The sequence below is a fragment of the Eptatretus burgeri genome, chromosome 7 (genome assembly GCF_056783735.1).
Source record: "Eptatretus burgeri isolate ZD-2024b chromosome 7, Ebu_testis_v1, whole genome shotgun sequence".
Classification (NCBI taxonomy): domain Eukaryota; kingdom Metazoa; phylum Chordata; class Myxini; order Myxiniformes; family Myxinidae; genus Eptatretus; species Eptatretus burgeri.
In genome coordinates, this window is record NC_140967.1 from 88,270,215 (window position 1) to 88,289,401 (window position 19,187).

General features: G+C 49.3%; 1 protein-coding gene across 1 annotated transcript in view; it reads left to right on the plus strand.

Moving 5' to 3' along the window:
- The window catches only part of SANBR (SANT and BTB domain regulator of CSR), a 90,027-nt gene that overhangs the window by 59,124 nt on the left and 11,716 nt on the right, over nt 1-19,187 (plus strand). The window contains exon 12 of the mRNA XM_085889493.1: nt 6,736-6,878. Within this exon, the coding sequence (XP_085745619.1) occupies nt 6,736-6,878 (143 nt within the window). The remainder of the gene's footprint in view (nt 1-6,735; nt 6,879-19,187) is intronic.

The following is a 19,187-nucleotide window of genomic DNA, read 5'->3' on the forward strand; positions in this document are numbered from 1 at the left end:
ACACCACGAGAATAAAGCCTGGTGTTGGCTCAGTGGTTCGGGTGGCGGCTTGGGATCCTAGGGTCCTGAGTTCAAGCCCCGTCGGCCGCTGAATTAATACACCAGGGGTTGACTCAGCCTGTCATCCTTCCGAGGTTGGCGAAATGAGTACCAATTCCAGTGTGTGTACTGGTAGAGGGGCACTGCATCAGCGACACAGTCGCACTTCAAGAAATGATAGCTACCCTGGCAGCTAAGCTGCCATACGACCACCACCACCACCACGAGAATATCGTACAGCACATTAATTCACTCGTATTGGTAAATACGAGCGAAATAATTAGCATACCAATTAACTGCATGTTTGTTTACCAATTAGAAAATATAAATACGAAATATATTAGTATTTTTCTTACCTTACTGGCCTAGAAACATGAGCATTACTTCGACATCGTAGTGAGTCAAATACAGTGAAAACGACGCAACTGTCGAATTCCACTTCCATGATCAATTTTGTACGGCTGTATAATCCAAGGAAAAGGTTTCTTTCATGGTTTTTGATCGTTTATATGGCCCCAAAAATCACCCGAAAATGAAGTACACAAAAATATTACTGTACTCATTATCTGTAGAATTTTATTCACACAATCCACAGGCATCACGGGACACGGGCACGGCTCATTATAATCCAACGAGGATCAGGAAACAAAGGCAAAGCATTGTCACAGTTTTAAACAGTCACAACATTGCTATCAATACCCATTGTTCGTTCATGCGACCTCAGTGATCTGATCATAAAATACCTTGTTCACAGTCCGTGTGTAATACTTCTAATAAGAAAAAGGCCTATTACTGGCCAAGAAACAAAATCGTTTTGGTAAGCTGATGCCGTTTAGATACCTTGTTTTTGTTCACATATCTTTACGTGTAGAGTCGACCATGATGATGAAGAACAGTCTGTAAGAAAAGTTTACTGATCATTTTGATGAACTGATTTCCGTGGTCATCTTTGTCCACCAGGTTCTGCTCATGAAAATGATCCGATAAATCAAGAAACACAGAGTTTCTTACGGCATCCAAAACTTCAAGTTGAACCTTTCTTATCACATCATGTGAAGTTTTCATTGGGCCCGTAGACACGGTGGTTGCAACGCCATCGCCATTGCTTGTCAGAGTTCTCACACACGAATCAGGCATAATTTTTAGTTATTTTTCCATGAACCGTTGACAGTTTTGCTTCGGGTTTTACTCGGTAGTTTTGCGACATTCAAAATGTTGCATTGTTGTAACGTTGCAACGATATAACGTTGAAATTGAACATTGAAATGTTGCAACGACATAACTGCCGTTGCATGTTGGATCCACAGAAACGGTCAGGCAGTGCGATCCGAGATTTTTGCCCATTTTCGTAATGGTGGCCAAGTCCCCTTGTCGGCACAGCGTTACGGGGAAGAGCGCAGTCTAGGGTTTATATACAGCTCTATGGACCAAAATGACATATAGCAGGATATCTCAAAAAGCTGTGGATAGATTCAGACGAAACTTGGTGGGCAGACTGGGTATGTAACAAGGAAGAATTGATTTGATTTTGGTGAAGATTTGATTCCGGATCCAGATCTGAGAATTTTTTAAGTGATTCTTCACCATTGAATGATACGACATATGGCATGATATCTCAAAGCGTTATGGACAGATTTGGATGAAACTTGGTGGATGAGTTGTTTAGGTGACAAGAACAAGCTGATTAAATTTTAGTTCAGGTCTGAATCCAGATCCCTATCAGTGGTATACAAAACGTAAACTAATCAGCTTGGCAGAGGTATGCGCTTTACCGAGTGCCCTTCTAGTTGGTCTATGTGTTGTCAGCAAGTGTACAAGTGTATCGCCACTCGCAGATCTATGTCAATATAGATTGTTCACTCAGAACTGCTGTAATCTCACTTTCCTGGTGAGGCTCTGTATTGTTAAATGTTCGTTCTTTTTTTGTTTTACTTTATCGTGTGCCACATACAAACAATTGTAAATTGTCACAATACACGATGGGGCCTGAACAGCAGAGTATTGTTTTAATGGGCTCCACTTTTAGTCTTAAATATTAATTTATCTTGTGATCATCCACATAAATATTTTCAATTGTTTGCGTGTTTGTTTGTGCGTTTGTGTGTTATTCTTTCACGGCTGAACTGTAGCATCTAGAGGTCCCAAATTTTGGGTGTAAGAATTTCAGGATCTGGGCAAGGTTTGAAACTACACACTCTCACCCTCCCCCCCCCCCACGCATGCACGCACGCACGCACACACACATACGCACACACACACACACACACACACACACACACACACACACACAAAAGCCCCCCAACCCCCAATAAAATGCTCTGTACATATGTATGTTTGTGTAGTTCTGAAAATCACAGCAAAAATAATGGCTTTTTATTTTTAATTTCATATACTGTACAATGTCAAGGCTCGTATCAGAGCTAACACACATAATGCATAACAAGGGGAGCAGGAGACAAGAGGGACAGGAGAGGGCAGCACAAAACATTGAGGAACAGACACATGAGGAGATCTATGGAAGAGAGAGGGATGGGGCAGGGTACACGGGGTACACAAGATGGACACTACAGGGACTTTCCGGTGCTTACATGACAGGGACTTTCAGGAAGGAAAGCAGGAAATATGAAGAAGGTGGGTTTGGGGTGGATGAACAGGGGTAGAAAAGATGATGGTTTTGGATGGGGGAAGATAAGAGATGGTGGTGAACTGCTATTTTGAATATCTGGAGGGAAGAGTATGATTGAAGAGTGTGTGGGAGTTTGTTCCAAAGGAGGGAAAAAAGGGAAATGAAAGAATGAAGGTGAGCAGTGATTCTTGATTTTGGTAGTTTACCAAAAGGGGGTTGCTGGTGGACCTTGAGTGCCCTGCGAAAATATGGGTGGGACAGATAACAGACAGAGCGGGGGGGGGGGAGGCCAGAGAAGAGACAGGAGAAGACAGAAAGACCACCGACCTGCCTGCGGTGAGAGAGTGAAACACCCAAAGACTGAGCCTCATCGCGGGAGATACCAATGATCTTAAATGTTTTAGTTTCCACAGCCGAGAAAGGTGAGAGGCGGGAGCACCACCCCAGAAGGGAGAGCAGTACTCCATTAGGCTGTGGTTAAAGCTTTGTATGTGGTCAGGAGCTCAGGTGTGCCAAGGAAGGACTTTGCATAACAGAGGATGCCCAATCGGCGACTGGCTTTGGAGGCCAGCTTGGAGATGTGGCTTTCCCAGGAAAGGTCATGGCAGATAGTGATGCCCAAAAGTTTGAATGAAAGGACTTCTTCAAGAGGATTGTTGAGAAAGTAGATTGGGGGGGGGGGGTGTTGGGGGTTCGAGACGGTCCTTTCGGAGAGACATCGTGACAGAGATTTGTCAGGAAAATCTCCACCAATTTTGCAAAAATGCTGGGGATACCCAGGGTCAGGTCATAGGTACAAAAAAATCCCCTCCTCACAAGGCGCTACATGCGGGGAAGAAAATGGAACGACATAGGGGTTCTGGCACATCTCGTGCATTGAAAATGTTGAAATCTTGTCCATAATTTCGTTTTTAGTGTTTTTTGTGCATAATTGTTTGATACTTTTTCACAGCCGAAACCACCGCTGGGAAAAGCTCACCCAGCCAGGCAGCACCGAGAACCCTCAACCCTTCTTCCCCCAGGCAGCTCCGTGTAGCCCTGCTAGTACATTATATACTATTATTCTTTTTGTGAAGTATCCTATTCTTTTTTCTTCGTTATGCTTTTCACATTTCATTTTCTTTTCGTTATTCTATTATTCTTTTCATGTCGATAGAACGATCGTGAAGTATCCTATTCAACAATGCTTTTTAAAAGTAGTTTATAATAACTTCATATAATCCCTTATCACCTTAACTACAGACCTATCAGCTTACTTCCAATCAACAGCAAGGTCATGGAATCCATCATCGCAGTTGATATAAAATCCTTCCTTTTCTCCAACAGCCTCATCTCAGATCACCAATTTGGTTTGAGACCAGGTCACTCCACCTTGGACATGCTGCTTCTACTAACCTAACAATGGATGAAGGCTCTCAATGCCAGACATGAGATCAGAGACATAGCTTGTGGACATATCTCATGCTTTTGATACAGTCTGGCATTCTGCCCCATTCTCCAAACTCTCTGCCTATGGCATTCAAGATCAACTCCACACATGGCTTACTGATTTCCTCAACTCTCATAGTTAACTTGTGGTTCTCAACAGAATCCTTTCATATCCTCTCCCTGTCAAGGCAGTGTTCTGGGCCCAGTCCTACTCCTGATCTTCATATTTGATCTCTCTGCATCTCTGGAAAATCCCCTTTATCTATTTATTGATGATTCCACCCTCTGCTGTGATATCCCTCATCCTTCAGACAGGAAGGCTGCAGTCTCTTTCTTCTCTTCAGACCTTGACAAAATCACCAGATCATCAAACACTTGGAATATGTCTTTCAATCCTGACAAATCTCATCCTCTCATTGTCTCTTTCAGAAAGGACAGTCTGGCAAACCACCCACCAACCACCCCTCCCCTCATCTACTGTCTTAACAATCCTCTTAAAGAAGTTCAGTCATTCAAACTACTGGGTTTCACTATCAGCCATGATCTTTCTTGGGCAAAACACACTTCAAAGTTGGCCACCAAAGCCAGTCGCTGACTGGGCATCCTCCTTTATACAAAGTCCTTCCTTGGCAAACCTGAATTATCCACCTACAAGGCCTTCATCTACAGCTTGATGGAGTACTGCTCTCCCCTCTGGGCTGGCTCCCCTGCCTCACACCTTGCTCAGCTTTATGCCATGGAAAGCAAGGCCTTCAAGATTATTGAAATCTCCCACGATGAAGCTGAGTCGACGGGTATATCACTATACCATTACGGACAGGTCGGTGTTCTCTCTGTCTTTTACCACCTCCTTTCTGGTCTTGCACCCTCTGCTCTTTCCATACTTTGTCCCCCCAGGTTTCTGCAGAGCACATATGGTCCACCATAAACCCCCTTCTGGTTACACTACCAAAATCCAGGATCACTGCTCACCTTCACTCATTTGTGCCTCTTTTATCTTGCCTGTGGAACCAAGTTACACATTCTCTTCAATCTTATGCTATGCTCCAGGTGTTGAAGACAGCTGCTGTTCACCACCATCTCAGATTGTCCCCAATCCCAAAACATGATCTTTTCTACCCTTGTTAACCCCCCTCCCCACCCCAATCGCGCTTCCTTCCAAATTTCCAGTTTTCCCTCATGAGAGTTTCCTTCTGTATCCTTCTTGTCCACCCCATGCATCCTCTCCTGACCCCGTTCCTCCCCACACCTCTTGTTTGTCCAAGTCTGCCTCTATCTTGGCCTTCAACTCTGCTATTTATGCCCCTCCCCTCTCCTCTCTCAACTGTTCCTTTTGTCCTGTTATGTCCTGATCCATTCACTTTACTAATTTTAGCTCTTCCATGAGCCTAACTATGCATACAAAAAAAGAACGACATTACATTGATAAAATCCATGTGTGTAACTTGTCACAGCCTTTACCGTGACATTTCCTGGAAAGAGAATGTGATCCGCAGTCATAAGACAAAGGGTGGAATATGATTGATTTATCTTTCAGTATCAGTGCAACTTACATCAGGATAACCTTGCCTCAGTGCCAAAGGTATTGTAAAATGGATGGTTAAGTGACATCATAGTGGAATATTAATTTAAATTTTTATTTATTTAGTCTGTGTTCTAACATGTATGCATACAGATACATTCCAATCAGTTATAGTCTAAAATCATTGCAAACTCAAAGCAAATGATAATTTAGACAAGATGGAGCACCAGCCAAGTGCATGCAGTAATGTGGCGTAGGACATCTCAAGGATGCACGTGAACTTTTGTTTTTATCAATAATCATTCATGACATAATCTCAAATTTCACTTGAACTTTTGTTTTTATCAATAATCATTAATGATATAATCTCAAATTTCACTTGAACTTTTGTTTTTATCAATAATCATTAATGACATAATCTCAAATTTCACTTGAACTTTTGTTTTTATCAATAATCATTAATGACATAATCTCAAATTTCACTTGAACTTTTGTTTTTATCAATAATCATTAATGACATAATCTCAAATTTCACTTGAACTTTTGTTTATATCGATAATCATTAAAGACAGAGTCGACACTAATGTTCACTGTTGAACTGTTATGTCGAACAGAGAAACTCTTCGGCGAATTGGAATGAGATCCATAACTCGCTTGATGTTTGTGCCGTTGATCGAGGTGGCCGGTCTTACGGAACGTAGTTCGTTCCGTGCACTCTCACATCTTTAAATGATTTGTGCCAGTTAAATACAGATTTCTTTAAGATGCGATGATCTACATCCAGTGGAGACAGTTGTCTGTAAATTTGAACAGGCTTGATGGTTTCATTGACCAGATATTTTATATCTATTCACTGCTGCACCATTTGTTATCTCTCGCCACCATCTCGATTCTCAGCACTTGCATTATAGCGGGAAGTATTTGATTTATGGATATTACTTACCAACAATAAACAAACAGATTCCCTCAAAGATCATTTACCTACACATATGGCTCTTCCTTAGATATACAAATGTATCACTCAAATTTGAAACACATTCATGTTTACTTAGGACAATACCACTCAAAGAAAAGGCACATGTAATAATTTGTACTTATTTTAGAACGTGTGTTGCTTCAGGGCTGTCAAACAAAAGATCATGTTGTGTTGTTTGCTGAAGAAGATTCAGTTACATCCGGGTCTAGTTCTGCTTGGCGTGTATTTTGTGACCTTCTGCGTTTCCGGAATGACGTTTGCGTTTTGCCAGAGCTAACACCAGAGTGGTAAGGCTAAGCTTTGGGCCTGTGTGGAAGCCCTTGGACTGTTTCCTGTTTAAAATTCTCCTTTAACCCATAAATTAAGCACAAAAGCAAAATTCTAAAGAATATTTTGATTTGTCCACCAGCAGGTTTATTGCATGTCTGTGGGGAACTTGTTGGAGGAGACGTAGCATTGTTTTTCTTTTGAAATGATCATATATATTTAAAACATGTTGCCAACACAAGCATTGCCCACACTTTGCAGCACACCTGGCACACTCACCTCTCATCTGTCTGGCTTGGGTTCGTATTTCAGCACGGCTATAAACTGTCATCCTGGTGTTTCACATGCAGGGAGATTCATTAACGTATGTGCCGTCCCTCGGGGGGGGGGGGGGGCGTTAAACTGGGCATCCCGTCTGCCGGCATTAGTTGATGGACGTTCAAGATCCCATGTTCTTCGTGAAGAATGGGCGAGCTATTGCAGACATCCTGAACAAATTACAAATTCCTTTTATAACCTCTAGGGGGCACTGCATCAAAAGCACAGCGACACCCCCAGAAAATTATGATACCTGCAGCCATTTGTTGCATATGAAAAGAAAAAGAAGCACGTATAGTTTATAAAATTTAATACCTTGAGCTTACGCCATGCAAATGGCAATGTTGAGCTGAGTTCCAGCTCGACTTGTTCCCAGCATGCATTTAAGCTCTGATCCTGTTCTTGGAAACAATGTGTTATACACTTTGTAGAATGATTATTGTATGGAGAGGGTGAAACCCTGAACAAATTCAGGCCCACTTTGCACAAGTGCAAGGACTCGTGTAAAAAAGACGATCTTGGAAAAATTTGTTTAACACAATGACATTATGCTTTGAGAATGTGATCATGATGACTGGCATCTCTCTCTCAGTATACTGAGAGAACTTCTAAGTTTGGGTAACTCAACAATACCTGCTGCATATTAATTCAAAAAAATATATATATATTGTTACTGATTCGCGCCCGCCGGCGTGCTGACGGCCACGTAACTCGAATCGCGGCACGTCGCCCACCGGACGGACAATCCAGTCGTGACCCTCTCGGACTAACGCCGGCAACCAATCACGGGTGGACCTTTCGGTCTCACCGCGATCGAGCCAATCAGCCCCCGCGTGGGATAGGGTTGCTCGCCAAATTCGACCTACCTAAGTACCCACGCGGAGGGTAGACCGGGCGATCGCACCTCGCCGCAGGTCGACTTCGGACACGGGCCACTTAAGCGACCCGTTCCGTACTATCGGGATAACCGAGCGGTGTTATTCGTCGACCTCGACGGTTCGATTAATTATCGGGCGTATTCAGCCCACTACCAACCCTTTACGTGAAGCAAGATGAGGATTCAATGAAAGAAATGACGAAGCGAAGCGGGAAACAGTTCAACACAAAGCACATTTATTCGCGACGAACGGAAAGCACACATATTCAATTCCACCAAAAGCACATAGAAAAGAAGAGAAACACAATGCAAATTTTACACAAAAAGCAAATGCGACAATGCAGATCTAATACCGATTACGCGAGCACACGGCAACACTTATACAATTTTACTTCACAGACGGCGCCGACAACACATACCCAAAACCAAGGAAAAGAATAGAGGACCCTCAAAGATGAGGCGGGCCTGAGGCCGAGACCGGGTCGGGCCTACCCGTCTGGTGATGAGACGCGGAGCGGCGATGGTGCCTCAACTCCGCGGGCCTCGCGGGCAGTGTCTGGTAGGGGGTGGGAAAGGGGCCCCCTTGGTCGCACTATCTCAGCGCGGGGGGAAACAGGAGGGGGTTGCTGATGCTCGGGGTATAGAGGATTCCTACTCTGCCTCGAGTCCCGCGACGAGCGTCTCCACCTCGGCCAGGTCGCGCTGTCGGCCTCCCTGGGGTGCAGCTCCCTGCACGACGCGAGCACCCCCTCGTCTGCCCTCGCCGCCTCTCCACAGCTCCGTCCCCTCCGCTCCGACTCCAACGCACACGACGACGACCAGCTCCTTCTTGCTCCTTCTTCCCAACTCCACCGCCCGCGAAGTCTTAACTCTCTGTTCCCTTGACTGACGAACGCGGTCCCTTATATCAGCCCCGTGGCTTCGCTCTCTCATCTTTGACCCCCTCCCTTCGACCTTTCACCTCGCTCCCCATTGGCCCGAGAAAAAGTGGGCGTGAATGCTTTTTGATCCATAAATTTGCATATATCGATCGCCCTCCAACGCCCTGGGGGCGGGGCCAAATCGCCCCTCGCTCACCGATTGGACGGAACAAAAGTGGGCGTGTGTCGTTTTTGATCCGTTTTTGAAGTGGAAAATCCGTGGTTTTGTACACGCTGTTCGGCGCGCGCCCTGCACGAGTCCAACACCGGTACCCACAAGCGGCGCAAGAACGGTGGCGATGCGACGGTTGCGAGGTGTGACGTGAAGCGGCGCCGCGGTGGGTGGTTGATGTTGTGGTTGGTGGTGGTAACAATGGCGGTTGGTCCAAAATAAAGATAGTAAAAGAAAAACGGCTATCCTGAAGAGTCGCAGCACGCATGAATGACATGTATTCCCACTAGACAACGGGTTTGGGCCTAACTACACATATACTTACCGAGATACCTCACCTAAGGGACCTGAATGGTGGTTTGCGAATTTGGTAACCACAACAATATATATATATTGTTGCGGATTCGCGCCCGCCGGCGTGCGGACGGCCACGTAACTCGAATCGCGACACGTCGCCCACCGGACGGACAATCCAGTCGTGACCCTCTCGGACTAACGCCGGGAACTAGTCACGGGTGGACCTTTCGGTCTCACCACAATCGTGCCAATCGACCCCCGCGTGGGATAGGGTTGCTCGCCAAATTCGACCTACCTAAGTACCCACACGGAGGGTAGACCGGGCGATCGCACCTCGCCGCAGGTCGACTTCGGACACGGGCCACTTTAAGCGACCCGTTCCGTACTATCGGGATAACCGAGCGGTGTTATTCGTCGGCCTCGACGGTTCGATTAATTATCGGGCGTTTTAGCCCACGACCAACCCTTTACGTGAAGCAAGATGGAGATTCAATAGAGGAAAAGACGAAGCGAAGCGGGAGAACAGTTCAACATGAAGCACATTTATTTCGCGATGAACGGAAAGCACACATATACAATTCCACCAAAAGCACATGTAAAAGAAGAAGACAATGCAATATTACACAAAAAGCAAATGCAACAATGCAGATCTAACCGACTACCGGGCACACGGCAACACTTATACAATTTTACTTCACAGACGGCGCCGACAACACATATTCCCAAAGCAAAAGAAAAGAGAACCACCCTCCAGGATGAGGCGGGCCTGGGGCCGAGACCGGGTCGGGCCTACCCGTCTGATGATGAGACGCGAAGTGGCGGTGGTGCCTCAACTCCGCGGGCCTCGCGGACAGTGACTGGTAGGGGGTGGGAAAGGGGCCCCCTTTGTCGCACTATCTCGGCGCGGGGGGGAAACAGGAGGGGGTTGCTGATGCTCGGGGGAAGGAGGATATCACCCTGTCTCGGGTCCCGCGGCAAGCGTCTCCTCCTCGACCTCGGGCGCATTGCTGGCCTCTCCCTGTGCGGCTCCCGGCACCAACGCGAGCACCCCCTCGTCCGCCTTCGCCGCCGTCACCTCTCCACAGCTCCGTCTACTCGCCCTCTCCGTCTCCTCTCTTGGCTCGTCCCAACTCTTCACTCTTGACTTCTCCCACTTCTTTCCAGCTCCACCGACGACTCTCTTGAACTCCGCACCACTCTCTTTACTGACGAACGCAGCCGTTTATATAAGCCCCGTGGCTTCGCTCTTTCACCCTTGACCCTCTGCCTCCGACCCTTCACCTCTCTAACTGGCTCCCCATTGGACCGAGGAAAAGTGGGCGTGAATGCTTTTTGATCCATGAATTTGCATATAGCGTCCTCACTCCAACGCCCTGGAGGCGGGGCCAAATCGCCCACGCTCTCCGATTGGACGGAACAAAAGTGGGCGTGAGTCGTTTTTGATCCGTTTTCTGCGGAAAGTCCGTGATGTTTTTGAATACGCTGCTCGGTGCGCGCCCTGCACGAGTCCAGTATCGGTGCCCACGAGTGGCGCGAGATGGTGTGGATGCGACGGTGGCGAGTTGTGACGGTAAAGGTCGTGGCTGTTGTTGTGAAGCGGCGTTGTGGTTGGTGGTTGTTGTGAAGCGGCATTGTGGTTGGTGGTGGTTGTTGTGAAGCGGCGTTGTGGTTGGTGGTTGTTGTTGTGAAGCGGCGTTGTGGTTGGTGGTTGTTGTGTGATGGCTGTTGAGACGTGGTTGGTGGTGGTAATAATGGCGGCTGATAGTAAATAAAGATAGTAAAAGAAAAACGGCTATCCTGAAGAGTCGCAGCCCGCATGAATGACATTTATTCCCTCTAGACAACGGGTTTGGGCCTAACTACACATATACTTACCGAGATATCTCACCTAAGGGACCTGAATGGTGGTTTGTGAATTTCGTCAACCACAACACTACCCCCTCTCCTTTTTACAGACTCGTCCCGAGTCGTCAAATTTTCGTGTGCCATCATGTGTAGTTTTCCCCTAGTACATTTTACCTACGGATCCCTGAGTGCGACATTCATGGTATTCGTGTCCCCAAAATAAATAACCTAAGGGCTGAGTAACTACCTAAACAAACTCACTCACACGGACGACTTAAATAAAATTGCCGGCGCTAAGACAAACATGCCGGGGGCGCACTCATATTTACAGTACATCTTAACCTTAACTTACAAATTTTACACTAAACCATGGCCCAGGATCACTGAACTCTGCAAAAAGAAAGCAGTTAGCAGGGAGCCAGGCTGCTCGAATGCAGTCCCTGGCTCAAACAATGCAGGTGACAGGGAACGTGGCCGGCTGCTCACACGCAGTCCAAGGCCTTCCCTTTTGAACTGAACGCAGTGAACCACAACGGTGCATGGGCTGCACAAACGTAGTCTCCGTGCCAGCTCAAGTGGCACACGCAATGAACACAATGAATGGATGCATGAATGGTTTGAACTGAACGCAGTGAACCACAACGGTGCATGGACTGCACAAACGCAGTCTCCGTGCCAGCTCAAGTGGCACACGCAATGAACACAACGAATGGATGGATGAACACAAACACGGTGCACGGGCCGCCACTGCAGGCCCGTGTTGTAGCTGCCAACAGGGCAGTTCTTGCAGCTTGCAAACTGTTGCCTTGCGGATCCTGGCGCTCATGGAAATGAACAGGGGGGGGGGGGGGCAAAGCAAAAATTGAACGGGGCTGGTGAACGTGGACAGTGGGCATGGCATGGCAGCAGGCAAACACAGCCCGCAGAAGAAGGCCGCTGCAGGCAAACACAGCCGGCAGATGAACTGGCCGGCACAGGCCTTGAAGAAAAACAGCCAGCAGATGAAGTGGCCGGCACAGGCCTTGAAGCAAAACACGGCCAGCCGATGGCACAGGCCTTGCAGCAAAACAACAGCTGCCGATGAAGTTGGCTGGCCTCCGCCTTGAAGCAAAACACGGCCAGCCGATGAAGTTGGCCAGCCTTTGCCGTTCAGTGGAGGTTGGTGGAGGGAGTGCGGTGGTGCTGGCCACTTGGAAGGCGGGCTCGGACCTACCTACCTGTCTCCCTCCCACCTATCGCCTTTGCCTGTCACTGTACATACCCACTCCCTTAATTTGTCAAACCCCAATTTAGCCCCAACTTATTTTTTTATTTTTACTTCCCCACTATAAATCGTCCCCTAACCCCCTTTATCGTCCTTGTTCGGCTAACCTATCCTGTCACCTAGCCTACTCCCAACCCCTACGTTCCCTTCCCGGAGGGGAATAAGGGAGAGCTAACGTCCTGTGTCGAGGCCCAACTCAAGCCTCAGAATGGCCTCCCCAGAGTTCAGCGATCTATAACCAAAGTGGGTCCAGCGGCCCACAACGACAGCGAGGGGATGGATGGTGCGGAGGGGTACATCTCCTAATCTATCCTAACCATTTAACTGTTAAACTACCCCGGGGCTTTCAACAAGCGCCTCTCGCTTAAACTATTGGTTCTAACAACCCAGATTCCCGTCGCCTGTGTTGGTGTCCTCACAATTTCGGGCCTCGCCCCCCAATTTTCTCTCCGTGCCCTCACACGGTCTCATGGCTGGGACACGTGGCCCCCTTTGGCAGGCACGACCCTCTGCCGAATCTCCCGCTATGGCACCCCCGGGCACTACACTGCCTCCGAGCCTACCAGCTCCCTAACACTGGGGAGTGCCCCCCATGGCACCTCCCCTGAAACGCACACGTGGCAGGCTGGCTTCCCAGGCCCCTTTCCGAGGGTCACCCGTGCCCTCAACACTGCCCACGCGGCTCATGGCGCCCCGGGCCCCCGCACCCAGCAGGCGCACCCGTGCCCACTACGCTATCCCGGCCCCCCATGGGCCCTTGGCCTACCACGGCCGACTAGCCTGGTGCCCGGGGTACCCACTCAGCGATACTCACTTTTCGCAGCCACGCTCCCAGCCCATCAACAGGGCTCCTGCACCCCTCCAAACGGGTTTCGAGCCTACACACCCACCAACAACAAAACGACCTCCATTTTTTCAATTTAACTAACCCCCTAACTCACTCTACACTGACCCCGGGGTCCCTTGGGCGGGAGTCACTCCTCCCCCCAATCACTCATCGCACCATGCATTCCCCAGTCGCTCCACTCACACAGACCCGCTGGCCTCACTCACTCACCAAGCACATGCTTCCACTTCACTCACCAACTCTTCAACACACACACCACTGAACTCTGCCATCCTTATAACAACATCCCCTAACTAACTCGTGCTCCCACGTCGTCCCTTACACTACAGCACGTTCCTTTTAACACTACGTAGCTAAGCTACGTCCCCTCTACATATCCACAAGTCTGTCACTATCTCCAAATAAATCATTTTATTTCCAACCTAAAGCTCACTAAATCCCTCTACCTAATCCATTCCACGGACTCCATGAGGACTTACCCCTGCCCCATGAAGTCGGTCTAACTAAGCTAACCCTTCCCCCTAACTAGTTTCCATCCTGTGCCCCGGTCAAGGGGGTCTTCCACCCCTTGCCCAGGAATCCTGTGCACCCGAAAGTGAGGCTTGCTTTTTTTTTTTTTTTTTTTTTTTTTTTATACATGCGCAGCACCAGCGCGGCCACTCGCAGCTCGTGCCCTTTACACCTGCCCGTGACGTCATGCAGCTGCACGTGTACCTCGTCCCTCCTTGGACGGTACCATCCGGCAGGGATACCCCTCCTGCCGGATTCCAACCCCACGTGCAGCCATGACGTCACCGTGCGCAATAAAAAAAAAACAAGCCCCACGTCTCGAGGGGTTCCCCACGCGAACACATGTGCTTTGCCCGTTGGAGCTTAACACACACGATCGCGTGGAGAACCCGTCCGGTCCAAATCTGTAATCCTGCCTAAACTTTGTCCGTCCGCGGGATCGGCAAATCCACCGCGTGCGTTTCCGGACCGGGACTTCACTCTCGCAAGCGAGCACGTAGGGGTCTCGTGCGTTGCACAGCACGGACCTCGTGCTCACTGCTGGGTGAACCCGGCACGGTCCCCGAAACAACTACAGCCGCTACTCGGCTTTCTTTCCTCACATGTCTCCGTCGTCGCCTCCATTCCACCCACGCACACCTGCGTGTTACGACGCTCACACTCCATTCCGTTACATTCACACCGGGAGACGCGGCTGCGTGCTCCCGCATGCCAACCGACATCTCCCTCACATACCGCTCTCTCACACACACGGTCTCCCTTGCATAAACCATACCACTCACACGTGGTGCTCCATTCACTCGCGGCCTTCCACTCACTCGTGCCATTTCCCTCACACAAACCACACCACTCACACACGCGGGGGCACTCACCCGCGGTGCCTCATCCACACACCGTCCCTCACTCACACACGCGGGGGCACTCACCCGCGGTTCCTCATCCACACTCCGTGCCTCACTCACACACGCGGGGGCACTCACCCGCGGTGCCTCACTCATACTGGCCGTTTCATCCACACACACGGCCTCATCCACACACGGCGTGCTGGGAAGCACGTACTCCGGCACCATCGCCATCACACCACTCACACACGGGGTCGCTTCCACACACGGGGACGCACTCACACCTTGCACCACACACACAGGGACAACTACACTGGGGATTCGTGTCCCCACAAGGGTCTCCGGGGCCTCTATACCCCCCAAGCTCTCCGTGCACCTGTCCGCAGCACTCCTCTCAACCTCGCGAAGCACGACCGAACTCACCTGGTCGTGACTCGCCTCAAGGGGGCATACTCCCTCCCCTCGTTCCTGGAGGAGGCTATCCCGCTGCTCGCACTGGGTCCCTACACGCTCCGCGAGCTCACCCTCATTGTCCTCCACTACCTCCGTGTGTGTGTGCGTCACTTACCCCGTCTTCGTCGTGTAGTCTTCCCTCTATCGTTCCCATCTCCCGTGTCTCTGCCAACTCTTCACCCTTTACCTCCCTTGTCTCCATTATTTTTATTTCCTTTGTCGTCACCTCGTGTCTCGTCTCACACGTTTTGGTCTCCCCATTTAATTTTTCCCCCTCGGTCACCGTTGCACCCCCTCCCAGCTCGTTCGCTCCTACACGTGGAGTCGCCATTTTTAGCTCCCTGCTCACGGCCTTCATGCCCGCCTGCAGGCATCGGCCCATGTTCTGCATCTCACCCCGCAGCTTTTTCGTTTCCTCCTTCATGTTTGCTTCCATTCCGTTTATTTGCTTGTTCATTTCGTTTCTCATTTCATTTGTGTTTGTATCCATCTTTTCGTTTATTTGTTGTGTATTCGCATCCATCGTCGTTTTCACTTCGTCCATTTGCTTGTTCATTCCTTTCATTTCGTTTTTCATTTCATTTGTCATTGCCGCCAGCATGGCGCATAGCTGGGCCATGTCGGGTGCGCTTGGGTGAGCCGTTTCGGCAAGGGTCGGGGGGTTTTGGTGGAGAGGGGGAGGGGAGGTGTCATACACCGCGGCCGCTGCCGCACCCATTTCGGGCTCTGGGTTCAGTTGGGCGAGTTCGTTTTCCTGTACAACCAACATTTCCTGCACGGGGATTTCATCCTGAGCCATGGATTCTACACATTCTACATCCATTTCTAATACCCCCAGCTCCCGCTCGCCTTGAGACGCCATCTTGCTTCTCTTAAAGGGTTAATTTAGCTCGCTCGTAATTTGGAGGGAATCGGGGGTCGCTCCTCTCACCCCTGGACCGATTCCCGTGAATTTAGCCGGAGACAGGAGAGCCCGTTTTCCCGTTCTCCGATACCAGTGCCGCGAGGAGGGTGATGAGTTTATATCGCACGACCTGACACCAGTGTTGCGGATTCGCGCCCGCCGGCGTGCGGACGGCCACGTAACTCGAATCGCGGCACGTCGCCCACCGGACGGACAATCCAGTCGTGACCCTCTCGGACTAACGCCGGGAACTAGTCACGGGTGGACCTTTCGGTCTCACCACGATCGTGCCAATCGACCCCCGCGTGGGATAGGGTTGCTCGCCAAATTCGACCTACCTAAGTACCCACACGGAGGGTAGACCGGGCGATCGCACCTCGCCGCAGGTCGACTTCGGACACGGGCCACTTTAAGCGACCCGTTCCGTACTATCGGGATAACCGAGCGGTGTTATTCGTCGGCCTCGACGGTTCGATTAATTATCGGGTGTTTTAGCCCACGACCAACCCTTTACGTGAAGCAAGATGGAGATTCAATAGAGGAAAAGACGAAGCGAAGCGGGAGAACAGTTCAACATGAAGCACATTTATTTCGCGATGAACGGAAAGCACACATATACAATTCCACCAAAAGCACATGTAAAAGAAGAAGACAATGCAATATTACACAAAAAGCAAATGCAACAATGCAGATCTAACCGACTACCGGGCACACGGCAACACTTATACAATTTTACTTCACAGACGGCGCCGACAACACATATTCCCAAAGCAAAAGAAAAGAGAACCACCCTCCAGGATGAGGCGGGCCTGGGGCCGAGACCGGGTCGGGCCTACCCGTCTGATGATGAGACGCGAAGTGGCGGTGGTGCCTCAACTCCGCGGGCCTCGTGGACAGTGTCTGGTAGGGGGTGGGAAAGGGGCCCCCTTTGTCGCACTATCTCAGCGCGGGGGGAAACAGGAGGGGGTTGCTGATGCTCGGGGGAAGGAGGATATCACCCTGTCTCGGGTCCCGTGGCAAGCGTCTCCTCCTCGACCTCGGGCGCGTTGCTGGCCTCTCCCTGTGCGGCTCCCGGCACCGACGCGAGCACCCCCTCGTCCGCCTTCGCCGCCGTCACCTCTCCACAGCTCCGTCTACTCGCCCTCTCCGTTTCCTCTCTTGGCTCGTCCCAACTCTTCACTCTTGACTTCTCCCACTTCTTTCCAGCTCCACCGACGACTCTCTTGAACTCCGCACCACTCTCTTTACTGACGAACGCAGCCGTTTATATAAGCCCCGTGGCTTCGCTCTTTCACCCTTGACCCTCTGCCTCCGACCCTTCACCTCTCTAACTGGCTCCCCATTGGACCGAGGAAAAGTGGGCGTGAATGCTTTTTGATCCATGAATTTGCATATAGCGTCCTCACTCCAACGCCCTGGAGGCGGGGCCAAATCGCCCACGCTCTCCGATTGGACGGAACAAAAGTGGGCGTGAGTCGTTTTTGATCCGTTTTCTGCTTTCCGTGATGTTTTTGAATACGCTGCTCGGTGCGCGCCCTGCACGAGTCCAGTATCGGTGCCCACGAGTGGCGCGAGATGGTGTGGATGCGACGGTGGCGAGTTGTGACGGTAAAGGTCGTGGCTGTTGTTGTGAAGCGGCGTTGTGGTTGGTGGTTGTTGTTGTGAAGCGGCGTTGTGGTTGGTGGTTGTTGTTGTGAAGCGGCGTTGTGGTTGGTGGTTGTTGTGAAGCGGCGTTGTGGTTGGTGGTTGTTGTTGTGAAGCGGCGTTGTGGTTGGTGGTGGTAATAATGGCGGCTGGTCCAAAATAAAGATAGTAAAAGAAAAACGGCTATCCTGAAGAGTCGCAGCCCGCATGAATGACATTTATTCCCTCTAGACAACGGGTTTGGGCCTAACTACACATGTACTTACCGAGATATCTCACCTAAGGGACCTGAATGGTGGTTTGTGAATTTCGTCAACCACAACAATATATATATATATATATATATATATATATATATATATATATATACATATACATATTGTATACAAAGTCAAGGCTCACGGAAGAGCTGGAATACTGACAGATCAGGACGCAACAGAACAAAAGGAACAGTAGAGGGAACAAGTCTGGAGACTGCGATGGTTCACCTTTTTTTATTTTTTGACCTTCGAGGGGACGCCACGGGCAAACTGGCGGAAATCGGGAAAAACGTAAATGATGAAAGTTGTAGTAATCGAAGAGCACTACAAATCGACCACGAATTGTGAAATCCTAAACGTCGTTCGCCTTTTTTATTTTTTTATGGCGGGAATCGGGAAGAACGTAAATGATGAAAGTTATAGTACTCGAAGAGCACTACTTGCATACCAACTTTCATTCGAAACAGTTGAAAACCCTCGGAGCTCGATGCCCAATTTATTGATTTTTTTTGACATTTTCTAAGTTCGTGACCTTGTGACCTTGACCTTGGGACGAAAATGAAAAATCGAGCTCCATGGGGCTATGTAGGTGCCATTGGGCTAACCATATATCGAAACCCCTGCCAGATTCGACAAACCCCCTCAGAGAAGATGTAACTTGAAACCGGCTACCCCTTAAAAACACGTTTTTTGGGCGTGGCTCTGCCCATAATGGGCGCACCACGCCCATTCTCAGGAAAACACAACTAGATCATGATATAAACCTCCAACCCAAATTTTATCAGGATCAGATCAAAACCCACGGAGCTATGCTCGGGACAGACAGACAGACAGACAGACACACACTAATAACGAATATAGTGGTCACTTACTGACTCATGAACCAATAGGGGGAAACACCAACAGCAGGGTTAAAGGACAAAATAGGGGGAGACTTGGACAAATAATGTGTGGGGAGAAATGAGGGGTCAGGGTGGAGAATATGGATAAAGGACAAAACTGTCAGGAAGAAAAATACTTGAAATTTCGAAGAAAAGGGGGGGGGGGATTGGTGAGGATTAACGAGGGTAGAAAAGATCATCGTTTTGAATGAGGGATGACTTGAGATGGTGGTGAAATGTGAATTGCTGTCTTGAAAACATAGAGGAAAGAAGAAGATTGAACATCCATCGATCC